General features: G+C 38.4%; 3 protein-coding genes and 1 long non-coding RNA gene across 5 annotated transcripts; 3 read left to right on the plus strand and 1 right to left on the minus strand.

Moving 5' to 3' along the window:
* Nucleotides 1–3,464: 3,464 nt before the first annotated feature.
* On the plus strand, nucleotides 3,465–10,328 carry mecr (mitochondrial trans-2-enoyl-CoA reductase). The gene is made up of 10 exons (XM_077598812.1): nucleotides 3,465–3,750; nucleotides 4,564–4,661; nucleotides 4,737–4,868; nucleotides 4,977–5,120; nucleotides 5,194–5,296; nucleotides 6,131–6,233; nucleotides 6,318–6,391; nucleotides 7,169–7,229; nucleotides 7,298–7,370; nucleotides 9,684–10,328. The coding sequence occupies exons 1-10, from the start codon at nucleotides 3,569–3,571 to the stop codon at nucleotides 9,842–9,844; spliced, it is 1,131 nt and encodes a 376-aa protein (XP_077454938.1). The 5' UTR covers nucleotides 3,465–3,568; the 3' UTR covers nucleotides 9,845–10,328.
* A 199-nt stretch (nucleotides 10,329–10,527) lies between these two features.
* smpdl3b (sphingomyelin phosphodiesterase acid like 3B) lies at nucleotides 10,528–17,670 on the minus strand. Of its 2 annotated transcripts, none has more exons than XM_077598811.1 (9): nucleotides 16,524–17,670; nucleotides 16,293–16,404; nucleotides 15,987–16,200; nucleotides 15,362–15,459; nucleotides 15,133–15,276; nucleotides 13,530–13,699; nucleotides 13,273–13,453; nucleotides 12,473–12,606; nucleotides 10,528–11,386 (listed from the first exon to the last, which is right to left on the minus strand). In XM_077598811.1, exons 2-9 carry the CDS (start codon nucleotides 16,351–16,353, stop codon nucleotides 11,015–11,017), a joined length of 1,374 nt encoding a protein of 457 aa, XP_077454937.1. In that variant the 5' UTR covers nucleotides 16,354–16,404; nucleotides 16,524–17,670; the 3' UTR covers nucleotides 10,528–11,014. The 2 variants fall into 2 exon arrangements, with proteins under 2 accessions (XP_077454937.1, XP_077454936.1); XM_077598810.1 differs by having other exon boundaries at nucleotides 16,293–16,448; nucleotides 16,524–17,669.
* Nucleotides 13,478–16,573, plus strand: LOC144073180 (uncharacterized). The gene is made up of 3 exons (XR_013300030.1): nucleotides 13,478–13,634; nucleotides 15,916–16,177; nucleotides 16,283–16,573. It is a non-coding gene; the product is annotated as an uncharacterized LOC144073180 (long non-coding RNA).
* rpa2 (replication protein A2) lies at nucleotides 17,238–21,778 on the plus strand. Its single transcript, XM_077598813.1, has 9 exons — nucleotides 17,238–17,424; nucleotides 17,597–17,697; nucleotides 18,335–18,436; nucleotides 18,515–18,628; nucleotides 18,700–18,774; nucleotides 19,866–19,982; nucleotides 20,626–20,736; nucleotides 20,816–20,910; nucleotides 21,576–21,778. Exons 1-9 carry the CDS (start codon nucleotides 17,292–17,294, stop codon nucleotides 21,661–21,663), a joined length of 936 nt encoding a protein of 311 aa, XP_077454939.1. The 5' UTR covers nucleotides 17,238–17,291; the 3' UTR covers nucleotides 21,664–21,778.
* The last annotated feature ends 144 nt before the right edge of the window (nucleotides 21,779–21,922 follow it).

Genomic DNA, 21,922 nt, shown 5'->3' on the forward strand with positions numbered 1-21,922 from the left:
GTATTGTCGAGAAGAATGTTGACGATTTTTCTTGTTGTTTTTTCCCCTTATTTTGTTGTTTATTTCTCCTTCTTGCGTACACTCAGGAATATCGCTGCATGATTGCACTCTTCCCAATAGTGAGAAACATCTTGACGTCACAATCGCACAAAAATATCCGTTCATTTCAGGAAAAATATTAAATAATTTTTAGCAAGGTAGAGAGCCCATAACAGACATTTTTCCTCCCTTTTTCACTTCACGTCAGGGGTGACCAATCATTTTCTGCTGTCCCCGACCGGATGGATTATTTGTAAAAAGTCTGAACCAATGAGCGATGACCTCACGTTTGACCTCATTCTTAATTACGAACTCGTTAAAGCTGCCTTATTTTCCCGCGTGAGAGGAAGTGGCGAGTAATTACGTTAATATCGGGGCTGTCAAACTCGGTTTAGGTCGCGAGCCGCGTTCATGCGACCTCAACTTGTGTGGGCTGGAACTGTTTTTTTGGCCTTAAATGTTCACTTTTTCTTTGAAATATCCCAAAACCTACAGGAAGTCACCTGGAAATGCCCTAAAATAAACAGAAAGTAACCAATGAAAAGGAAGCAGCCCAGAAATGCCCCAAAATCGAAAAAGTGACCTGGAAGTACCCTAAAATGACTAAAAAAGTCACCTGGAAGTACCCTAAAATGGCAAAACTGACCTGGAAGTACACTAAAATGACAAAAAAACTGACCTGGAAGTACCCTAAAAGGTCTAAAAAGTGACCTGGAAGTACCCTAAAATGGCAAAATTGACCTGGAAGTACACTAAGATGACAAAAAAACTGACCTGGAAGTACCCTAAAATGACCAAAAAAGTGACCTGGAAGTACCCTAAATGGCAAAATTGACCTGGAAGTAACCTAAAATGACAAAAAAAGTGACCTGGAAGTACCCTAAAATGACAAAAAAACTGACCTGGCAGTACCCTAAAATGACCAAAAAAGTGACCTGGAAGTACCCTACAATGACAAAAAAACTGACCTGGAAGTACCCTAAAATGACCAAAAAAGTGACCTGAAAGTGCCCTAAAATGACATTAAAAAACTGACCTGGAAGTACCCTAAAATGGCAAAATTGACCTGGAAGTACCCTAAAATGACAAAAAACTGACCTGGCAGTACCCTAAAAGTGACGTGACTTTTTTGGGCCAAAAATCAATTAGACCAGCCCACCTGTTCTCTACTTGGCATAAATGTGCCCCGCCCACCAAACTGAGTTTGATTGACACCCCCGCGATACTGGATATCGGATCAGGACGCCACTAGCGTAACATAAACATTTTTTTAATCAAACTCCAACACAACTTGAGAACTTGGGGTGGAACATAATTCTCCCCTCCCCCAAAATAATCCAAGAAAAGTGTCTGGTTTATGTGGAATTTCTCAGAATCGGAGACCACCATAGCATCTTTTTAGCCGCTCATTTAATTAGCTAGGTCGTGCTAAAGCCACGAAAAACTCAACTTCAACTTTCTTCTTCCATTTTTTTTTCTTTTTTAAGACCCAGAATGACGGTTATTGAAGACTCCGCCCTCCCGAGTGTAGGGTCAACGGTTGGAAACAGCCAAGGCCGTACGTAGAACTAGCTAGCTAGCTAAATCGGCGCTATACTCCCGTTTTACAGGAGACGCCGACGCCCCCAATTAATATATAATCAAAGTTTAAAATGATTCTTTCCTTTTGCTTTTTTTGAGAGAGAGAAATAATCACGCTACGTATTTATTTTCATCCACAATTCCCAACGAGGCGTTCAAACGCGATCGGTTTTCGAACGCACCGGAATCAACCGGAATTTTCTGACAACGTCTTATCCATTCCAAAGCCCAAAAAAAATTATATAAAATCACGATTTAGCATGATAACGTAGGGGCACGTTGAAATTTTGAGGATTAATTTTTTTTTTTTTTTTTTTTTTCAAATTATTTTTTCACATTTCTGTCTAAGCCAAAATGAATGCAACGTGTAAACTGTTAAAATTGAGTTTAGAATTTTCTCTCGTTCAAATTATCTTTTATTTTTGACACTCTTAGGCTCACCTCAGGAAAAAAAATCTGTTTCCAAAACTCAGGGAATAATTTGGGACGGATTGGAAAGGAGTCGATGAGTTGTTTTTATTTTTATTTTTTTTAATTTAATTTTTTTAATTTTTTTATTTTAATTTTTATTTTTTATACCACTTGACGTGCCGCTATTTGTCATGTTTTCCTCGATAAACGCTTCGTAGATGGGGATGTCGTCGATATCTTGTCAAGAAAAGGGATGGCAAATGGGGGCGGAGCTTTAGCAGTGACATCATCTTCGTGGCTTGTTTCAGACTATCAGTGCTTATGACAAACATATTCATACACGTGCTGTAGTGTTCATATTTGCAAGTTGTTTTGTATTGTATGATGTTCTGAGATAGCAAAAAAATTATTGTCATGTTATGATTGAGGGCGAGGGGACCTAAAAAGCTAATCAAACTGAGGAATAACCAAAAAAAATATGAGTTTAACCACAAATGATTGTATGTGATGATCAAAATAATGAAGGTTCCCCGCCTTTGTGTTTAAAGTAAAATGCTCAGGGTAACTCTTGTTTGTTTGTGACCATCCGCCGTTGTGTTATTTTGTTTGTCGGTGAAAGTTATCAAATGAATGGCTAGAGCTACTTGCGTAAAATGTTTTTTTAAAGTGCATTTTTTAAAAAAAATTGATGAATGTAATCAGTGTTTACCGCCAAGGAAACAATGATCTTGAACTCAGGTTAGTTTTTTTTTTAACGTTAAGAGAAGTGTGTAGTGTGTTTTTATGTGTGAACATCCTGCTCCATTTCATAATAAATATGTCCATACTCAGGCATGGCGCTTTATCGTTTAGTTTTTGGCATCTTTAATTTAAACGGATATTTCGCTTTTTTATATGGTATTTTGTAATAGTAATGCTTTGATTTGTTTGTTTGTTTTTTGTTTGTTTATTAGGTCATCATTGAAGAAAAAACAGGTAAACTATAATATTTTGTAAATTTATGCTTTTGGTAGCTTGGAATAAATATGAAAATATTTATTTATGCTTGAGTTATAAAATAAATTGAATATTGATCTGGTAAAAAAATTGAATTCCACTCGGATTTGTCAATTAAGAAACAATTTGGATATATTTTTTTAATGTTGGAACTTAACATAAGTAAATGTAAGTAAATTTCAAGTAATTATTTGTATTAAAAAAAATTCAAATGTATTTAACATGTATTTGAAAGTTTTTTTAAATAGTAACAATATAAAAATAGATACATTTTTGTCGTGTTGACGAAAAAAGAAATGATAATTTTAAGTATTCTTATAATATAAATATTTAGAATTTTTACAAATTATGATTTATTTATAAATGACTTTTCAATAGTGCTAACCTGTTTTAGTACATGTATTCTAGTCTTTGGCCACTAAAGCGCTGTTGTCTGTTTACATGCCGCCGCTAATCGTCCAAAATGGCTGCCCCCTGTGAGTGAAGCTAGCCAAACGAGCTCTTCAATTCTTCTGAATATTTTGTCTATTTTCACCGCACAATGTGGCCACAACTTGGCCGCGTGTGTCGTAAAAACATGTTCATTTGTCAAAGAAACTTGTTGTCTGCCGCCACACTTTCCAAATGTCGCCAAGGAGCAGCTGCGTCTAATCACGTCCGTCCATTAAGCAGCTGCAAAGCGCTTGTTTACAGAAACCACGGAGATCCTTCCCAAGTCATACAGTAAGACTTTTTCTAACTTTATTTCTCTACAAGTTCGTCACTGTATTTATTTAACCGATGCCGTGTTCATCGTGAATTAGTCAGTGCAGTTGAACTCATTGGCTGCCATTGATTGTCAAACAACAGGCGTTCATTCGCCTCCTCCCAGTCCAAATAGATGGGACGTTTAGTGCCGTCAATGGCAAAAAATAAGCATCAACCCTCTTTCCCTTTTCGATTAATTGGACATATATCGTTGTCACTGGCCGCTAATGAGTTAAAAAGCTGAATTCTGTTGATTTTAAGACATCTAGCTCGACTTTCTGACTAATTGTGAGTACATTCAGTATAAACTGTATTGACCCGAGTATAAGACGACCCCTCTTTTTCGAGACGTAGTTTGAAAAAAGACTTTTTGAACACCTTTTTAGTCAGAACATAATGACAGTAGATCTGAAACAAATGATTACAACAATTTATTGGAGAGAAGTTATTTTGCGTCATTCAAATAATGCAAAAAATGCCTATCACTTATTAATATTCAAACATTTAAAGTGCAATCACATTTGTAAACTTGCTTCTGGTTTTTTAAATGTAAATCAATCAATCCACTGTTATAAAAATACCAACATTGCAATGAATGCATTCACTTTAAAGATATCTGGCCCAATCGAGCATTGTGAATGGTTACAATATCTACAACCCGAATGTAAGACGACCAACATTTTTCAGTCTTATTTCAATGCAAAAATCCTCGTCTTATATTCTGAAGACATTCCTTTGTCTATTTAAACATCGGTTTTAAGTAAAAAGTTACAACTTTTTGTCTGTCAGGTTGGAGAATGTAGATCTTCCTCCAGTGGGCCCAAAAGATGTTCTGGTTAAATTCCTGGCGGCTCCGATTAACCCGTCTGACATCAACATGATCCAAGGTGACGAGAATCGGAAACCAAACCGGCCGCACAAAAAGCTTGAGTTCTGATTCTTCGGTGCTATTTTCCATCCAGGTACGTACGCCATCCTGCCGGACCTCCCAGCCATTGGTGGCAACGAGGGCTTGGCCCAAGTGCTGGAGGTGGGCGGAAAGGTCACATCTGTCCAAGTAGGAGATTGGGTCATCCCGAGAGATTCCGGTTTAGGTAAATGTATTATTTTTTTTGCTAGTGTGCAACATTTTTGGTCGAAATAAATTTGCGGAAAACTACGTATTAATTGACGTGTATTTCGAACGGTTTAATGGCGCGCAGGGACGTGGAGGACGGCAGCCGTGCTGGCTGAAAATGACATCATCTCCGTCGCCGGTGACGTTCCCGTGTTAGCCGCCGCCACGCTGGGCGTTAACCCCTGCACGGCCTTCAGGATGCTAGCTGACTTTGAGACGCTCCGGCCAGGTAGCGACCAATCACCAAATGCTCACCCCAAGCCCCTTTTGGTTGTTTTTGACCACGGCGGTTCGCTTCGCAGGGGATTCCGTCATCCAGAACGCGGCCAATAGCGGAGTCGGACAGGCGGTCATTCAGATTGCAGCCGCCAAGGGGTTAAACACCATCAACGTCATTCGGGACAGGTGCACGCTTCATTTCAAATCTCAAAAAAATAAGTTCATTTGAAACGTAACGTACCATATTTATTCGCATATAAGCTGCCTGCGCGTATAAGCCACACCCTTAAAATTGCCTTAAAATGACTGAATTTGACAATTTCTCGCATATAAGCCCCCTGTGCGTAAAAGCCTCACCATTAAAATTGCCTTAAATGGTTGAATTTGACAATTTCTCGCATATAAGCCGCCTGTGTCTATAAGCCACACCCTTAAAATTGCCTTAAAAGTGTTGAATTTGACAATTTCTCGCATATAAGACACACCATTAAAATTGCCTTAAAATGACTAAATTTGACAATTTCTTGCATATAAGACCCCGTGCATATAAGCCTCACCCTTAATATTGCCTTAAAATGGTTGAATTTGACAATTTCTCGCATATAAGCTGCCTGTGTGTATAAGCCACACCCTTAAAATTGCCTTAAAATGGTTGAATTTGACAATTTCTCGCATATAAGCCGCCTGCGCATATAAGCCACACCCTTAAAATATTCTTAAAATGACAATTCCTCGCATATAAGCCCCCTGTGCGTATAAGCCGCACCCTTAAAATGGCCTTAAAATGACTGAATTGGACAATTTCTCGCATATAAGCCCCCTGTGCATATAAGCCGCACCCCTAAAATTGTCTTAAAATAGTTGAATTTGACAATTTCTCGCGTATAAGCGCCCCAGTATTCATAATTTTCACCTCCTTATTCATGGTTTTAATAGAGAGTACATATCTTAAAGAAAAATCATGTTACGTGGTATTTTTAATTCCAATTCTTTTGAACTGGGATGTTTCCCCACCAAAAGGCCGGATTTCCGCCAGCTCAGCGATAGGCTGAAATCCCTCGGGGCAAGTCATGTGATCAAGGAGGACGACCTGAGGAGGCCTGAGATGAAGGAAATTTTTAAGGTCGCAAAATAGAAACACTTTATACACTTTTGGCATTTTACAAATTTGTAAAATCTTTTTTTTTAACTCTTTTTTTTTTTCCAGACGTGTCCTAAACCCAAACTCGCTTTAAACGCAGTCGGAGGAAAAAGCGCCACTGAGCTGCTCCGTCACCTCCAGTAAGTATTTTGTATGTTTTGTATATCCGATTGCGTCATTTAAAGATGATCAAAATTGGGTATGTAAAAAATGTTTTTTTTTTTTTTTTTTTATAAAAAATGTATTGGTTTACATTTTTTTTAGGTATTAAGTAGATGTGCCTGATCAAAATTTATTGAAAATTGGGCTTATAGGATCAAATTGAGGTAAAAAAGATCCCTTTTTACAAAAAAAATGTTTTGCTATGGCAGTTCATGGATTAAAATAACAAAATGATCTATAATTATAATGCAAAAATGTATTGATATGCAGACTATTTTAACCCAATTGAAACAAACCTTTTGTAAAAAAATAAATAAAAGTAAATGTCCAACAAATCATAACTAAAATATCTCAATTTATGGCATCAGGTGACCAAATTTGTTCATGTTACAAGTTTGTTTATGTAAAATGCATGATTTAAACAATTTATTTTTAACCTTATTTTGTTGCTGCACAAAAAGGGATTTGTGGGTGTTTTCTTCTTCTTTAACATAATTATAATTTTATTCAAATTGGGTGGACAAAAAATAGAAGACATTTGTTTAAAGTACTTTTTTACATTTCCTGGGAATCGGATCCAAACTGGTTCCAGCCAATCAGGCGACTCGGAGTCACGTGCCAATATTTCTATCGTATATAAATCTTTTTATGACTATTTATTGACATGTGCACTTTAAGGTGAAGCTTTAAATGTCATTGTACTTGCATAAAGGCATTCAATTCAATTTTTTTCCCTTTATTCGTGTTCTCCTCAGGGTCGGAGGGTCCATGGTGACGTACGGCGGGATGTCCAAGCAGCCCGTGACCGTCCCCGTGGTATGCGGCAGCCGTTGTGTACCGAAATGGGAAATGTTCTGTCTTCTGAAACCTGCCCACTTCTGCAGAGCGCGCTAATCTTCAAGGATGTGAAAGTTTTAGGCTTCTGGGTGACGCAGTGGAAGAGACAACATTCTCACGGTATGTGTTTATTACAACAGGGGTGTTGGAATAATGATTAATACCCTCCAATCATTATTAGTAATATTTAATTAAAATTGGAAGACATCTTTCACATATCTGGTTACAACTTGCAAGGAGGATACTCGTAACGCCGCTTCGTTCACAAGCATTCTGACGGGCAGTATCTTGTTCATTGTATTTCGTCGCGACAAACGGAAAACATTTCATGTCATCAAAACAGTTGCATTAGACAGTAGAATAACACCCTAGAACAGGGGTCGGGAACCTTTTTGACGAAGAGAGCCACAAACAATTCATATTTTCCAATGTTATTCCTTGTGAGCCATACTACGAATTTAAAAGTCAAAATACATACATGTAAATGAGTGCCTTTTCAATTTTTTTTTGTAATTTCACCACTTTTAAAGTGGAAAAAACTGAAGATTTTTTCAAAGATTCTTATGCTGTTGCTAATCAATGAGAGGATGCATTCCAGAAGAGTCTACTGCAAAAAAAATGAAGATTAAAGCAGTTCTAGATGTAATATCTCAGTTCTGTCACCAGCAATTTCCATATTTTAGCTCACAGGTTAGCAACGAGCCAGATGCACCCATCAAAAGAGCCACATGTGGCTCCCGAGCCATAGGTTCCCTACCCCTGCCCTAGAAGGTTAAAAAAACAACTGTGTCAGAATTGCAGAAGTAAGCATACAAGTTGACCCGAGCCAAAACAACGGTGTAAGGAACTGCATAATATTTTCATTATAAGGTAAACAAAGCAAAGACAATTTATCCGGGGCTGGGGGCGCTTAACGACATGTCAAATTTTATATTAAAGCAAGAGTGTCAAACTCGGGTTGGTTCGCGGGCCACATTAACGTCAACTTGATTTCATGCGGGCCGGACCATTTTAGATATAATATTTAGTTTTTTTTTTTATATAAATGGATTAAAAGAAACCGGATTAAAAACCCTGAATATTCTTTTTTTTTTATAGATCTAAAACAATGTTTATTTTAGCTTTTTTTTACATACCGTATTTTCACGACTATATGGCGCATCATATTTTTAGCCGCAGTGTCAGTAACGAGTGCTATTTCTGTATTTTAAACACACAAAGGACGCACCGTTTTTTTAGACGCATATATATTATATATGGATGAACATCGAAACGCAATAGCGCTGGCTACCGGAAGCAGGCTATTTCCGGGTTCCGGTGCGCAGTGACTGCTGGGATATATAGTTCTTGCACGCTACACCCACACGCTAAAAACCCGTTTTCAAAAGGCAACGGAAGCAAAACTGAGTTCGGTTGTTGACTACTAATCTATGTTGACTTGTACTTATTTATTAGGTTGACTACTACTTATTGCTCTGTTGACTTCTACTTATCTATGTTGAGTACTACTTATCTATGTTAACTACTACTTATGTATGTTGACCTCTACTTATTTTGTTGACTTCTACTTATCTATGTTGACCTCTACTTATTTATTGTTTTGATTACTACTTATTTTGTTGACCTCTACTTATTTTGTTGACCTCTACTTATTTTGTTGACCTCTACTTATTTTGTTGACTTCTACTTATCTATGTTGACTTCTACTTATCTATGTTGACCTCTACCTATCTATGTTGACCTCTACCTATCTATGTTGACTTCTACTTATCTATGTTGACCTCTACTTATTTATTGTTTTGATTACTACTTATCTATGTTGACTTCTACTTATCTATGTTGACCTCTACTTATTTATTGTTTTGATTACTACTTATCTATGTTGACTTCTACTTATCTATGTTGACTTCTACTTATCTATGTTGACTTCGGAAGCAAAACTGAGTTCGTTTGTACTTTATTTAGACATTTTACAACTTACTCGCGTCATCATCACCCACAAATCCATCAAAGTCCTCATTTTCTGTGTCCAAATTAAACAATTGCCCCAATGAGTCTTCCAAAATGCCAGGTCCCTTTTCCACTGCTCCCATGCTGCTCGCAACTTTGCTTTGAAAGCCCGGTTGATGCCGATGTCCAGCGGTTGTAGTTCTCAAGCCTCCGGGAATGACGGCAAGCTCCGAGTTAATATATATTATATATATATATATAGTTCGCAGTCTAGCTTTGAATGGTCCGTTGACGCCAACATCTAGCGGCAGGATTTCTTTTGTAAATACAGCTCTGGAACCAATTAATTTCGTAAGTAGAGGTACAACTGTATTTACAATTTCCCCCTTCTCCAAAACTTAAAATAAATAAACAATCATTTCTTTTTTTTTTTTTAATATAAAATATACATCAACTTGTTTTTGATTCCCAATATGGATACAGAAGCATTCCGATTGATGCTGGACGAGCTGTGTTCCCTCCTCCGCCGGGGGAAGCTGAGCGCGCCAGCCTGTGCGGAGGTGCCGCTGAGCGACTACCGTCAGGCGCTGGACGCCGCCATGCGACCTTTCACCTCGGCCAAGCAGATCTTGATCACGGACTGAAGGCTCGCTCGTCACGGCCATGTCAGGTTTCAAGTTCTCTATTTTTTTTCAAAACTTCTAAAAGACTTTAGACTCGTTAAATCCATGCGTATCGATGACAGAAAGTGAAGAAATGCGGCTAGAGTTTTTATTTGTTGACTTTATTAAACAGAAAACTCAAGATACTATTGATTATATCATTTATTTCCGTAGATATAAACAAGAAAGCCCAAACTTAGTTTGTTTAACCTTGATTAGCATATTGGCCCAAATATAAGACAGTGTTTTTTTGCACTGAAATAAGACTGAAAAAGTGTCGGTCGTCTTACATTCGGGGTCCATTAACAAGGCTAGATGGCGCTAGATATCTCTAAAGATAATGCTGAACACTTTGATGGTTAATTTTGTTGTTTGATCACATTAATTAAGTTAATTTATAGATCAAAAACCAGAAGCCATTCATTTACAAATGTGATTAAACTTTTTTTAAATTTTCACATATTAAGATGTGATGGACAGTTTTTGCATGATTTGAATGAGGCAAAATAACATGTTTTTTTCTCTTCAATTTATTGTTATAATCATTTGTTTCAGATGTACTGACATGATTTTCTGTATAAAAATTGAATTTGATGTTCAAAAAGTCTAACTAAGTCAAACTTGAGTCTTGAAAAAGACCGGTCGTCTTATATTCGGGCCAATACCTAACATCGTTAAATCCTCATTATGCCTGCTGGTAATGTTATTTAAATCAAGTTACATTGCATTTTGGAACCTTCTTAAAGGGATACTTATGTTATAAATAAATTTTGTTGATACAAATATGTAAACAATGGGGAAAAAAAGCAACCAAATTCAATTATTTCAAAACCCTTCCCCAGTATAAATTTGACCTATAATACGCAACAACAACAACAACAACAAAAGAAAACCCATACAAGCCAGGGAAGAACCTGCAAACTCCACACGGTGTCTGGGATCGAACCCACGTGCCCAGAACTGCGAGGCCGACGCGTTAACCAGTGGTCCACCTAGTACTCGGTATAGTCAGATTCTCCAAATTGGGCGGAGTCACGTCCCAAAATATGCGACAAGGACTATCTAATCTCTAATTTCAACGAGAAGATTCTACAAAATGAAGCTAAACATGCAAGGGTTAAAAACAAAAGCTAACGGAAGCTAAGTGCTAAACTACGGCCACGCGAACGCAAACGAGAGGCTGACGGCCACGGCGAGGACGCCGAGCGGCGCCCCCTGGAGAGCGGCCGGCGCCGCCTCCTTGACCATGCAGCGCTCGTACCTTTGGTAGTCGACCTCCCGCGCCGAGCACACGTGGGAGGCCCGGCACGGCGGGCCGCACTGGCTCAGGTCAAAGTTGACCGAGTTGAAGCGGTAGTACTGCTGCAGGCGGCAGTTGTCCCGGGAGATGCCTTCAAGGACCTGGTGCATGGAAGTCGGAGAGGCGTCGGCCACTTGGAAGCTTTCGGTCAGACGGTACTCCTTCTCCCACTTGATCTTCCCCATGTTGGCGCGGCTCAGGTTTAGGTAGTACGTCACCACGTCCTGAACGCAAGGAACCGCATCACTTTTTGCCACTTTTCTACCTACATGATTATCTGACCACTTATTCATGTTGACTACTAATCTATGTTGACTTGTACTTATTTATTAGGTTGACTACTGCTTATTTGCTCTGTTGACTTCTACTTATCTATGTTGACTACTACTTATCTATGTTGACCTCTACTTATTATGTTGACCTCTACTTATTTTGTTGACTTCTACTTATCTATGTTGACCTCTACTTATTTATTGTTTTGATTACTACTTATTTTGTTGACCTCTACTTATTATTGTGTTGATTACTACTTATCTATGTTGACTTCTACTTATCTATGTTGACTTCTACTTATTTTGTTGACCTCTACTTATTATTGTGTTGATTACTACTTATCTATGTTGACTTCTACTTATCTATGTTGACTTCTACTTATTTTGTTGACCTCTACTTATTTTGTTGACCTCTACTTATTTAGTTGACCTCTACTTATCTATGTTGACTTCTACTTATCTATGTTGACCTCTACTTATTTATTGTTTTGATTACTACTTATCTATGTTGACCTACTTATTTATTGTTCTGATTACTACTTATCTATGATGACTTCTACTTATCTATGTTGACCTCTAGTTATATATTTGACCTCTACTTATTTATTGTTTTGACCTCTACTTATCTATGTTGACCTCTACTTATTTATTGTTTTGATTACTACTTATCTATGTTGACTTCTACTTATCTATGTTGACTTCTACTTATCTATGTTGACCTCTACTTATTTATTGTTTTGATTACTACGTATCTATGTTGACCTCTACTTATCTATGTTGACCTCTACTTATTTATTGTTTTGATTACTACTTATTATGTTGACTTCTACTTATTATGTTGACTACTTATCCATCTTAACTACTACTTATGTTCACTACTACTTGTTGTCATTTGTGCACTTGGATGTCTAGCTTTAAATCTCATTATACTTGACAATAAAAGCTTTCAATTCAATTCAATTTTTCATCCGCCCGCCCTGCTTTCGGAAAGAACTTTAGCGTCGAGCAAGAGGCAGATAGCATCTCAAATTGCCGTACCTGGACGAGGAGGCTCTCGGTGTCGTATTCGAAGATGCGGATGCCGGGATTGTTGGCGCCGTTGATGACGTCGGGGAGCGTCGTCTCCCACGGTGTCACCCCGGGGCTGAGAAACATGGTGCTGATGGGAACACCTGCAGAAACGGGGGGACACGTCCATTAAGACACGGTTTGTGAAAGAAAAAAACGGGGCTCGTTATGGGATTGACGGACATTTTGCCTTTTAAATTTTTGAAAAAAATAACCCTCATCTGGTTTTCTGCTACATATTCATCCATGTTGAAAGCATGATTAGCTTAACAATCTTTTTGTGAAAGCTAGCTATATTTAGCTAGCGGCTGCTGTTAAACAAGATGATAAAACTTTTTATAAAAAGGTTGAGAATTGTGTTTGTAATGGCCTTATTCTAATCATGCACAATAGGGTAGCAAATCCATGCTAACGTTAGCTCTTTCTCAAGGACAAATTTGCTTATATAAAGAAGTATTTTTTCTTAAATTGCCCTATTTGGGCGTTATATGCGAAACATTTAATCAAAGTGTTAAAAAATATGTAAAAATACAAGCGAGGACACATTTTTTTTGCTAGGTCTACAATGTCTTCTGTGTCTGTGTCTTGTGTCAGTCTTGCTACTGCAACCAAGAAATTTCCCGGAAACGGGATGAAATAAAGTTCTAATCTTATCTAATTAAAAAAAACTGATGATTGAGTTCCAGGACAAACGGATTTCATGCGGATTGTTTCAAATTTGGAGACGCAAAATGTCCTCCGATGGTGACTAAACCACTGAAAAGACGCACCCTTGGAGTTGTAGAACATGCGGAATGCGTCGGTGTGGTGGTGTCCAAAGAACTGTCCCAGGATGACGGCGTGGTGCTTCTCGATCAGCTCCTGGTATCGCTTGTTGAAATCGGGCCTGAACCAAGAGTGGCCACGCCTCTTCTCGAACATCCCCGGGGGAACGTGGCCGATGACGTACACCTGCATACCGAGGAATCCACGTAAGTCAACCGGGAGGGGGGGTGGGGGGGTCGCACCGGGATGCCCGCGGGTTGACCTTTTCTTTGTCTTGGGCCGCCTTTGTGAGGACTTCGTCCGCCCACGCGAACTGATTGGCCGGATCTTCGTCCTTCTCGGTCTCGAGGTTCTGCTTGTAGTAAAGGTTGGTGTTGAGTACCAGCATCCGGAAGCCTGTTTTATTGAGGAGCTTTTCCGTGTAGTACCCGCCTGAAAAGTCGGTCGGAAAAAAATCGGGGTAAGTCTGAGGACTGGTTTACCGTATTTTCTCGCATATAAGCCGTATTTTTAATTTTAAAAAATGATGACTGAATCCACGGTACGGCTTATATGCGCACAAGACTTGCGATACACTTTTTCACCAGTAGATGTCGGCAAAGTAACATTTACTATTTGTTGGTTATTTTCTGTTTTGCAGTAAGAAAACAACTGTTACTGGGTAAATTAATTTCTTATGATATTGACCCTAATTATATGCTTTTGATTTATACAGTATTCTTAACATTTTCCCTTCAAAGTAACACATTTGTACTCCTTATTAAAACCACAAATATGGGGGTGAAAATTATGAATCAGGGGGCGGCTCATACGCGAGAAATTGTAAAATTCACTGATTTTAAGGCGATTTTAAGGGTGCGGCTTATACGCGAGTAAATGCGGTAGGTACCGTATTTTCTGCACTATAAGAAACACTTTCAATGAATGACCTATCTTAAAATTGGTTTCATATATAAGATGCATTTGATTATAATATGTAGGAGTAGTAGGGAATTGTGTTATACATCCACTAGATGGAGCTGTAGCTAACCAGAGGGAATTTCATACAATGATTAATCAATATATTCATATTCATGAAATCCAAAGTTTATTAGTTGAATTGAATGCTTTTATTGTCATTATGCAAATATAATGAGATTTAAAGCCTCACCATAAAATGCACAATAACAACAAACAGACAAATAAATAATTGATAAATAATAACTAATAAAGAAATAATCGATACATAATAACTAATAAAGAAATAATCAATAAATAATAAACAAATAATCAATAAATAAGTCATCAACATAAGTAGTCAACATCATAAATAAGTAGGGAAAAGGTTGCGCCTTATAGTGCGGAAATACGCTAAGTCTTAAAGTGGGGGGAAAATGTCATTGCATTCAAAATTTCAAATATTGTAATATAATACTTTTTTCCCCTTTTTATTCCGGTAGAGATAGATTTTTTTAAATGAAATTTTAGTTTCTTAAAAGATATTTGTTCAATGTTTGCGCCTTATAGTGCGGAAATACGGTAAGTCTTAAAGTGGGGGGGAAATGTCATTGCATTCAAAATTTCAAATATTGTAATTAATACTTTTTCCCTTTTGATTCAGTTAGTTAGATTTTTTTAAATCAAATTTAAATTTCTTTAAAAATATTTGTTCAATGTTTTCTGCAATAACTTAATTCCTATCATAATAAAATTATTTCTGCTTACAAATGTATTACTTTATAAAGGAATTTGCACGACGTATTATCTTCAAATTGCGACAAAAAAAACAGCTTTTTAGTGGCATTTTGGTTGCACTTTCTCTAAAAATGGACAATAAATAATGAAATCTTGGAAATTATTAATGAATTCTTTTACAAAGTGTGTACCTTTGTTGAAGGTTTTCACGGATTTGGGCTCCAACCATTTTACCCACAGTTGGGCCGTTTTGTTGTACATTTGGTTCTCGTGACCGGGAAGCTGGTTCTTGGGGTGGTAGTCATGGTTACCCAGGGCAGAGTACACTTTGGTATCTTGGCGAGTGGCAAATACACAAAACATTTATGACACACACACCAAAAAAACCCAAAACAAACTTCCTCTTTTTCCCTGACGTACTTGGGAAAACGCCTTGTATGAGTTCCGTAATGTTGGCGATAATCTGGCGAACCTTTTCTTCGCTCAGCTTCGCATCTTCAACATGCGGAGTGTCGTCTCTACCGCCCCAAAAAACAAGAAACCTTTAAAAGTCATTTCATTTAAAACTCCTGTGTCCAATTCGTTTGAGCTGGGAAGGACGGCAGGTGAAGAGTTAACAACTAAGAAATTATGTTATGTTATTAGAGTCCATAACCAGATTTGGAGACTCTTTTTAATCAATCGAATTGTAATTATTTTGTTATTAGGAACTTTTTATTATCTTATAATTGTATTTGTTCATAATTGAATTTAAAAAAAATGAAACTGCCTAAGCAGACAAATTCAAAGCATCACCATATTTTGCTAAAAAAATACCTTCATTTGTTCTTGAATTATCTTCAACTCAAACATGCAGATTAAAATATAGCGAATATTTTTTTTAGCGTGGAAAACTGTTAAACTGTCTCATAAAAAGTACAGTTTGGATCAAAGGTCACCTACCGTTCGCTTCCTTATTTTTTGTTCCTTTTCAGGTATCGTTTGGACAAACTCAAAACTATTGGAAAAAAATAAATAAAAATAAATTTACAAAAAAAAGGCGTACCCTGTCCAGACGATGAAGTCCGGATCCGGGAGAATTTTCTTCATGGCATTGACGCATGACTGGATGAGTTTCCAGGGTGAATCGCAGGCATGGCTCCCATATGGACCCCCCTGGTACGCCTGGTTCCCATTGGACGACTCGCAAGTGACTTTCTTGCCATTTTCCACTTTGTAATTTTTGTCCCAGTGCAGGTCAGTGATGTGCCAAAAGCTCCCTGATGCATATAAAATGAATTATTTTCCAAATTTGTGCCATTTAAAAAACAAAATGATGTTTTATTTCCTATTGTTTTATAGGTTTACTCACCTGAAGTTGCAAAGGTCCCTGGAAAAATGAGGCAACACAGCAGCAAACTCTTTCCAACCATGTTGAAGCCACGTCCGTGCACAAATGCGTCTTTGTTCAAGGTCACTTTACACTTTACGAGGCCAGATGGTCGACATTATGTCACACATTTATGGCCTATTGTAATATTAGTCAATATTTCACCAGGCAAGGATGTCTATTTACATGTCACTTTTGCATGATGTGACTTACCTAGGCGATGTGTCGTCTCCAACGTAAACTGGAAGTGTGATAGACTTCCTCAAAATAAAGTAGATGCATTAAACAGACTACCATTTTTTTCAAGTGCATTGAAACAGTTGACTTCCAAATTATATACTTTTCTTCCCCCTAATTGATGAAACATTTGGACATTTTTGTAGGGCACGACACTTTATATTGTTTTTTCCAGCTGTTTGCAATGACTAAAATTTCCAAATTTTCACTTTGGTTGGGATTTTTGTGCCATCTTTTGGCTGTGAATTATTTTTATAGTGCAAAAAATATATAATTCTACAGATTTAGTGTTGCCTTCACGGTCAAACTCGTCTCGCTTAGAACACTGGTTTTTAATTAGGTTTTATATTCTGTTTACATTATAGTCCAGATTAGAGGTATGCTCTGGAATGTACCAATATATTTTTAAAATAGACAATACTCAATCGAAGGCCCGAATGAAGCAGAAATATAGTGATAACACAAATTACATTACGTTTCACTGCTCTCCTAAAGGCAACACAGTATGACGGAAAATCAACGGTATACCCTGAACTTTGTTTCTCAGGCGCATTTTTAAACGTTATATTGATTTTGAAATATAAAATAATCATCAATTATATCATTTTATTAGTTTTCAAACATATTGATATTCTCATATGGAGGTTACATTTGATTTTATAGCCTCAAATGGCCCTGACAAGCAAAAATGAGGGCTTCACTTTTAAGATCTCCTCGAGGACACGCGCGAAATGCAGTCGACGCATGCGCATGGTTGAATCCTCCGCGCGCGAGTCTCCGACGGGAAGAAGCTGGATTTACTTGTGTTTGCTGTCACTAGCCTTGCGAATTAAATATAGTTTAAACGACGCCAATTCGAGTACAATGTGGAACCAGGGTGAGTTTTTCAACCACAATTTTTCAACAAACTTGGTTAACATTAGTTATTTTGCCCTGTGGGGTGTCATTAGCTAGCTAGCTAGCCCAAATGTGCGCACGCTCTCTGTCATAGACAAAAACAAACATCCCAAAATGGTTGACGTTCTTTCTATCTGTTATATTTCTTTTAGGAGGAGGATACAACGACTCGAGTGCGGCTGTCGGTGGCTACACTCAGTCCCCCGGTGGATTTGCGTCGCCTTCCTTGTCTCAGGGTGGAGAGAAGAAAACGGTAAATTGTTCTTCGTGGTTCCTAATTGGCTGAATAGTTTACAGGTGTTTTGAATTATGAAACAAGGGTGGTTTAATCAAATGAATAGAAATATTTTATCATTCATGATTAATGTCGTTAGGTGAATAAGTTGATATTTGCAGGTGTTTTGGTTATGAGAGGTGTTTTTTATGATGCCAATGCACTTTGAACTAGGGATGTCCCGATTAGAAATCATATCGCGATTTATCGGAAATCGGGCTTAATCGCGTCTTTTTCAGACGTTCCGAATCATCTGAAAAGACCGTTTAAAAAAAAATTATTTGCTGTGTCAGTTATTGATTTAAGGGAAAAAATATCCTTAATTGTGATGCAATAAAATATGGACTATTTTGTCACTATTGAAACAAACCTTCAAGTAAAAAAACAACAACAAATCATAAATAAACTAGCTACATCTGTGGCATTGGCTGACCAAATTTATTTGCGGTATGTTTGTTTATGTAAATTACATTTGTATACAATTTGTTTCCAACCACCATGCTGCACATTTGAAAATAGGGGTTTGTGTTTTTTTTCATAATATTTTCCCAATTTCTCACAGCACACTTGTTAAGTTTCTACGTCGTTTGTATTTTTATATATTTTTTATTTACAGAGAACCCGAGCCTCCCAGATCATCCCCTGCACCGTATCCCAGCTAATTACCGCTAACCACGTGGATGAAATCTTCAAAGTGGGCGAAGTGGAGGTGTCGCAGGTGACGTGTCGCATTTGACCTCTCCCGGCAACTCCGCTTTGATTGGCCAAATCCAAAGATCTGATAAACCTCATTCAGGTGACCATCGTGGGCGTCATTCGGAGTACGGACAAATCCATGACCAACATTCAGTACAAGGTGGACGACATGACGTGCGCTCCCTTGGATGTGAAACAGTGGGTGGACACAGAGGTAGGAATAATATTTCTAAATTGATATCAGCGCAAAAAATTGGCAACTTGTGTCTTCCATTTGGATTGAAGGACCCCAACGTGGACGGCTCGGTGCTGCCCCCTAACACGTACGTCAAAATCTCCGGAAGTCTGCGCTCCTTCCAGGTCAGTCTCCGTTTTCTGCAGCAGGCGCATCTTATGGAAAGATAAATGTAAAAAAAAATATCAAAGAAAACATTGGAATGATATCTTGTTGTATATCATGATTTGTTTAAATTTGGAACATCCAGAATGGTTTGTTGTATGGTAAAGTGATAACTAGGACTGCCACGATCAATCAACTACCGTATTTTCTCGTATATTGGCCGTATTTGACGCTCAAACAAATGATGACTGAATCGAGGGTACGGCTTATATGCGCATAAATTAGACTTATCATGCGCGAAACGCCATAACACATGACAGTGTGGTCGATACGGTCATTTATTTCAAAATAGAGAAAAGATAAACAGATAAAACTCTTAACCAAATTGTATTTTGATTTCTATGAATAGAATTCAAGAAAAAAATAAACCGTATCTTGCATAAAATGTGAAAAAACTGACTTTTAGCTGCCATTGCTCGCTCAGGGCGACACCATCTTACCTAGCGATGACAAACTAGACCGCTACGGACACACTTCCTGGTTGTACTGCTCACATGACTTCCTTTTTGAATTTGTCTACGTGTAGGCAATGTGCAATCCAGCAGACGATCCTTTCGATTCATACAGTATCTCAGAAATACCACGTGACTTCGATGATTTTTCTTCAGATTTTGCCTTCAAAGTAACACATTAGTACTCCCTATTAAAGACATCAACGTGGAGGTGAAAATTGTGAATCGGGGCGGTTTATACGCGAGAAATTGTAAAATTCAACAATTTGAAGGCAATTTTAAGGGTGTGGCTTATACACAGAGGCGGCTAATATGCGAGAAGATACGGTAATCATTTATTTTCTGAACCACTTAACCTCACAAGGGTCGTGGAGGGTGCTGGAGCTTTTCCCAGCTAACTTTGGGCACCAGGTGGGGGACACTGAATCATTGGCCAGCCAATCGCAGGGCACCATGAGACAAAGAATCACTAATAGCTAGAGGCAATTTAGACAGTTAGCCAGCTAGCCTAGCGTGCATGTTTTTGGGATGTGGGAGGAAACCGGAGAAACATGAATGTTAAGTGTGTGTTAAAATGACTTTTTTGTGGTTGTGTTCAGAATCACAGGTCGGTGGTTGCGTTCAGCGTGAGACCCCTGGAGGACATGAATGAAATCACGTCGCACATGCTGGAGGTGGTCCATGCGCACATGGCGCTCAGCAAGGGTCAAACTTCGGTGAGCAGTAATTCAATAATTCGCTATTCATTTTAAATGCAGCTCATTTGCATGCTGTATTTTTACAGGCTGAAGCCAACCACTCAAGTAGTTGTTGTTCTTGTGCAAACTCACCTCGAGTCCGACTCCTCCGTTGTTCGTGAGACAAACGTCTCGAAACGTGCTAGCTACGTAGCATGGGCCAATAGCTATCGATCCTCGGAGCCCGATATTTACGTTTCTCTATCAGGACTGATTAATTCTTTGCGGGTTTGCATTTTTTGTTTAACGCGAGTCGGCTCGGAGAGATCGACGTCGCTTTTCGTCACAGCCTTCAGCCCGTCGTGTGCTGTAGCACCCTCGTGCTGGTTCAGAATGTTTACAGTAAGTTGCAGCAGCCAAGGAATGCGGACAATCGAAGAAGAAAATAAGTGCAAATGGAGAATAAGTTACATTTTTTGAAAGGCATTCGTTTTATGATAGACAAAAACAAACATAGCAAGCTAATAGCAATAAGGCTAATGTTAGCTATGGAGAGCAACAGGTGAAATAAGCTTTTTTAAATGTAACCTATGAACAGCTATTCAAAAATATCATAGCTTAACACTACATTTTTTTTTAAATCTTTAGCATAATTCCTGACTGAAGGTTGTTTTGCGTCCAGGGTAGCGACGCCTCATCCGCGTCACACCCCGTAACCGGCGGCAGTATGGACACGGGCTACACGGGCGCGCGTGACCTCACCAACAACAATTTAAGCGCCCATCAGAACCAGGTAGGACCCGCTTACGTTCCCCAAGGTTAGCCTAGCATGACGCCACGTAACATGTTACGACTTCCCGGTGGTCGTCCAGGTTCTGAGTTTGATCAAAGGCTGTCCGGACCCGCAAGGCATCAGTCTTCAAGACCTGAAGACCAGACTGAGCAACATCAGCTTGCCGGCCATCAAGTAAGAGCGGCGCGTTGTCGGGCGACCATCGCGTGTCCGTAGTGGATGACCAATCCGTTTAGATCATTAGGCATTCTCGCATTCAAAATTGATTGGACATCCATCGCCGTCAACGGTACGGGAAAATTTTTCATTAACTACTAACCGTCCAAATTGAAAATTCGGTATTTTCTAGCATATAAACCGCCTCCGCGTATAAGCAGCACCCTTTAAATTTCCTTAAAATCGTTGAATTTTACAATTTCTCGCGTATAAGCCACACCTGATTCACAGTTTTGACCTCCATACACATGGTCTTGTAATGTTAATCTTACTGCAAAACAGAAAATAACCAACAAATAGTTTACGTTAATTTGCCAAAATCTACTGGTGAAAAAGAGTATCGTCTTGTGCGCATATAAGCCGCACCCTGGTTCCAGTCATCGTTTTTTTAGTTGCAAATACGGCTTATATGCGAGAAAATACGGTACTTCTCTAATGCCATTGGTGGCAGCCAAGGAGTTAAAAATAGCAAAACTCAAGAGTGAAGGTTTCTGAGGTGGGAGTTTATTTTGTTAACATTTTGATGCTATTATGGCAAACATTCATACATTTCGCACAAAAGAAGGTATGGAAACAATAGGACGCCGTCTCTTACAAGGATGCTCTTTATCGCCGCCCCGCAGGCAAGTGGTGGAATTCCTCAGCAACGAAGGTCACATCTTCTCCACCATCGACGAAGACCACTTCAAGTCAACTGACTATGAGATGTAGCCATCGTTGCTTAGAAGGATTTCCGTTGCCCCAGGCGCTAGTTCGTCCATGTCAAATTCATTTTTTTTCTTTTTTAGATACAAACAATCGAATAAACAAAATCATATTTCCCTAATCTGGTTTTATTTTTCGTGCATAGCGCTCCAGTATTCCATTTCCCCCCCCCATGTTATTTATTTTAACCTTTTTTTTTCAAGCAAGGTGCTGCTATATAAAAATAATAATAATAATACAAAATAAAAATAAAAAAATTAAATAT

The sequence above is a fragment of the Stigmatopora argus genome, chromosome 4 (assembly GCF_051989625.1).
Source record: "Stigmatopora argus isolate UIUO_Sarg chromosome 4, RoL_Sarg_1.0, whole genome shotgun sequence".
Taxonomy (NCBI): domain Eukaryota; kingdom Metazoa; phylum Chordata; class Actinopteri; order Syngnathiformes; family Syngnathidae; genus Stigmatopora; species Stigmatopora argus.

Bases quoted from the DNA above. Each gene is read 5' to 3' on its own strand.
- mecr (XM_077598812.1), top strand. From the start codon at position 3,569: ATGTGGCCACAACTTGGCCGCGTGTGTCGTAAAAACATGTTCATTTGT. The intron at 6,234-6,317 runs GTCGCAAAATAG...TTTTTTTTCCAG, and splicing joins AGATGAAGGAAATTTTTAAG to ACGTGTCCTAAACCCAAACT. The intron at 6,392-7,168 runs GTAAGTATTTTG...TGTTCTCCTCAG, and splicing joins GAGCTGCTCCGTCACCTCCA to GGTCGGAGGGTCCATGGTGA.
- smpdl3b (XM_077598811.1), bottom strand. From the start codon at position 16,353: ATGGTTGGAAAGAGTTTGCTGCTGTGTTGCCTCATTTTTCCAGGGACC. The intron at 15,460-15,986 runs GTACGCCTTTTT...TTGGGGCGGTAG, and splicing joins GACTTCATCGTCTGGACAGG to AGACGACACTCCGCATGTTG. The intron at 13,454-13,529 runs GTCAACCCGCGG...CTCGGTATGCAG, and splicing joins CGGCCCAAGACAAAGAAAAG to GTGTACGTCATCGGCCACGT.
- rpa2 (XM_077598813.1), top strand. From the start codon at position 17,292: ATGCGCATGGTTGAATCCTCCGCGCGCGAGTCTCCGACGGGAAGAAGC. The intron at 17,425-17,596 runs GTGAGTTTTTCA...TATTTCTTTTAG, and splicing joins GAGTACAATGTGGAACCAGG to GAGGAGGATACAACGACTCG. The intron at 18,629-18,699 runs GTAGGAATAATA...TTTGGATTGAAG, and splicing joins AACAGTGGGTGGACACAGAG to GACCCCAACGTGGACGGCTC.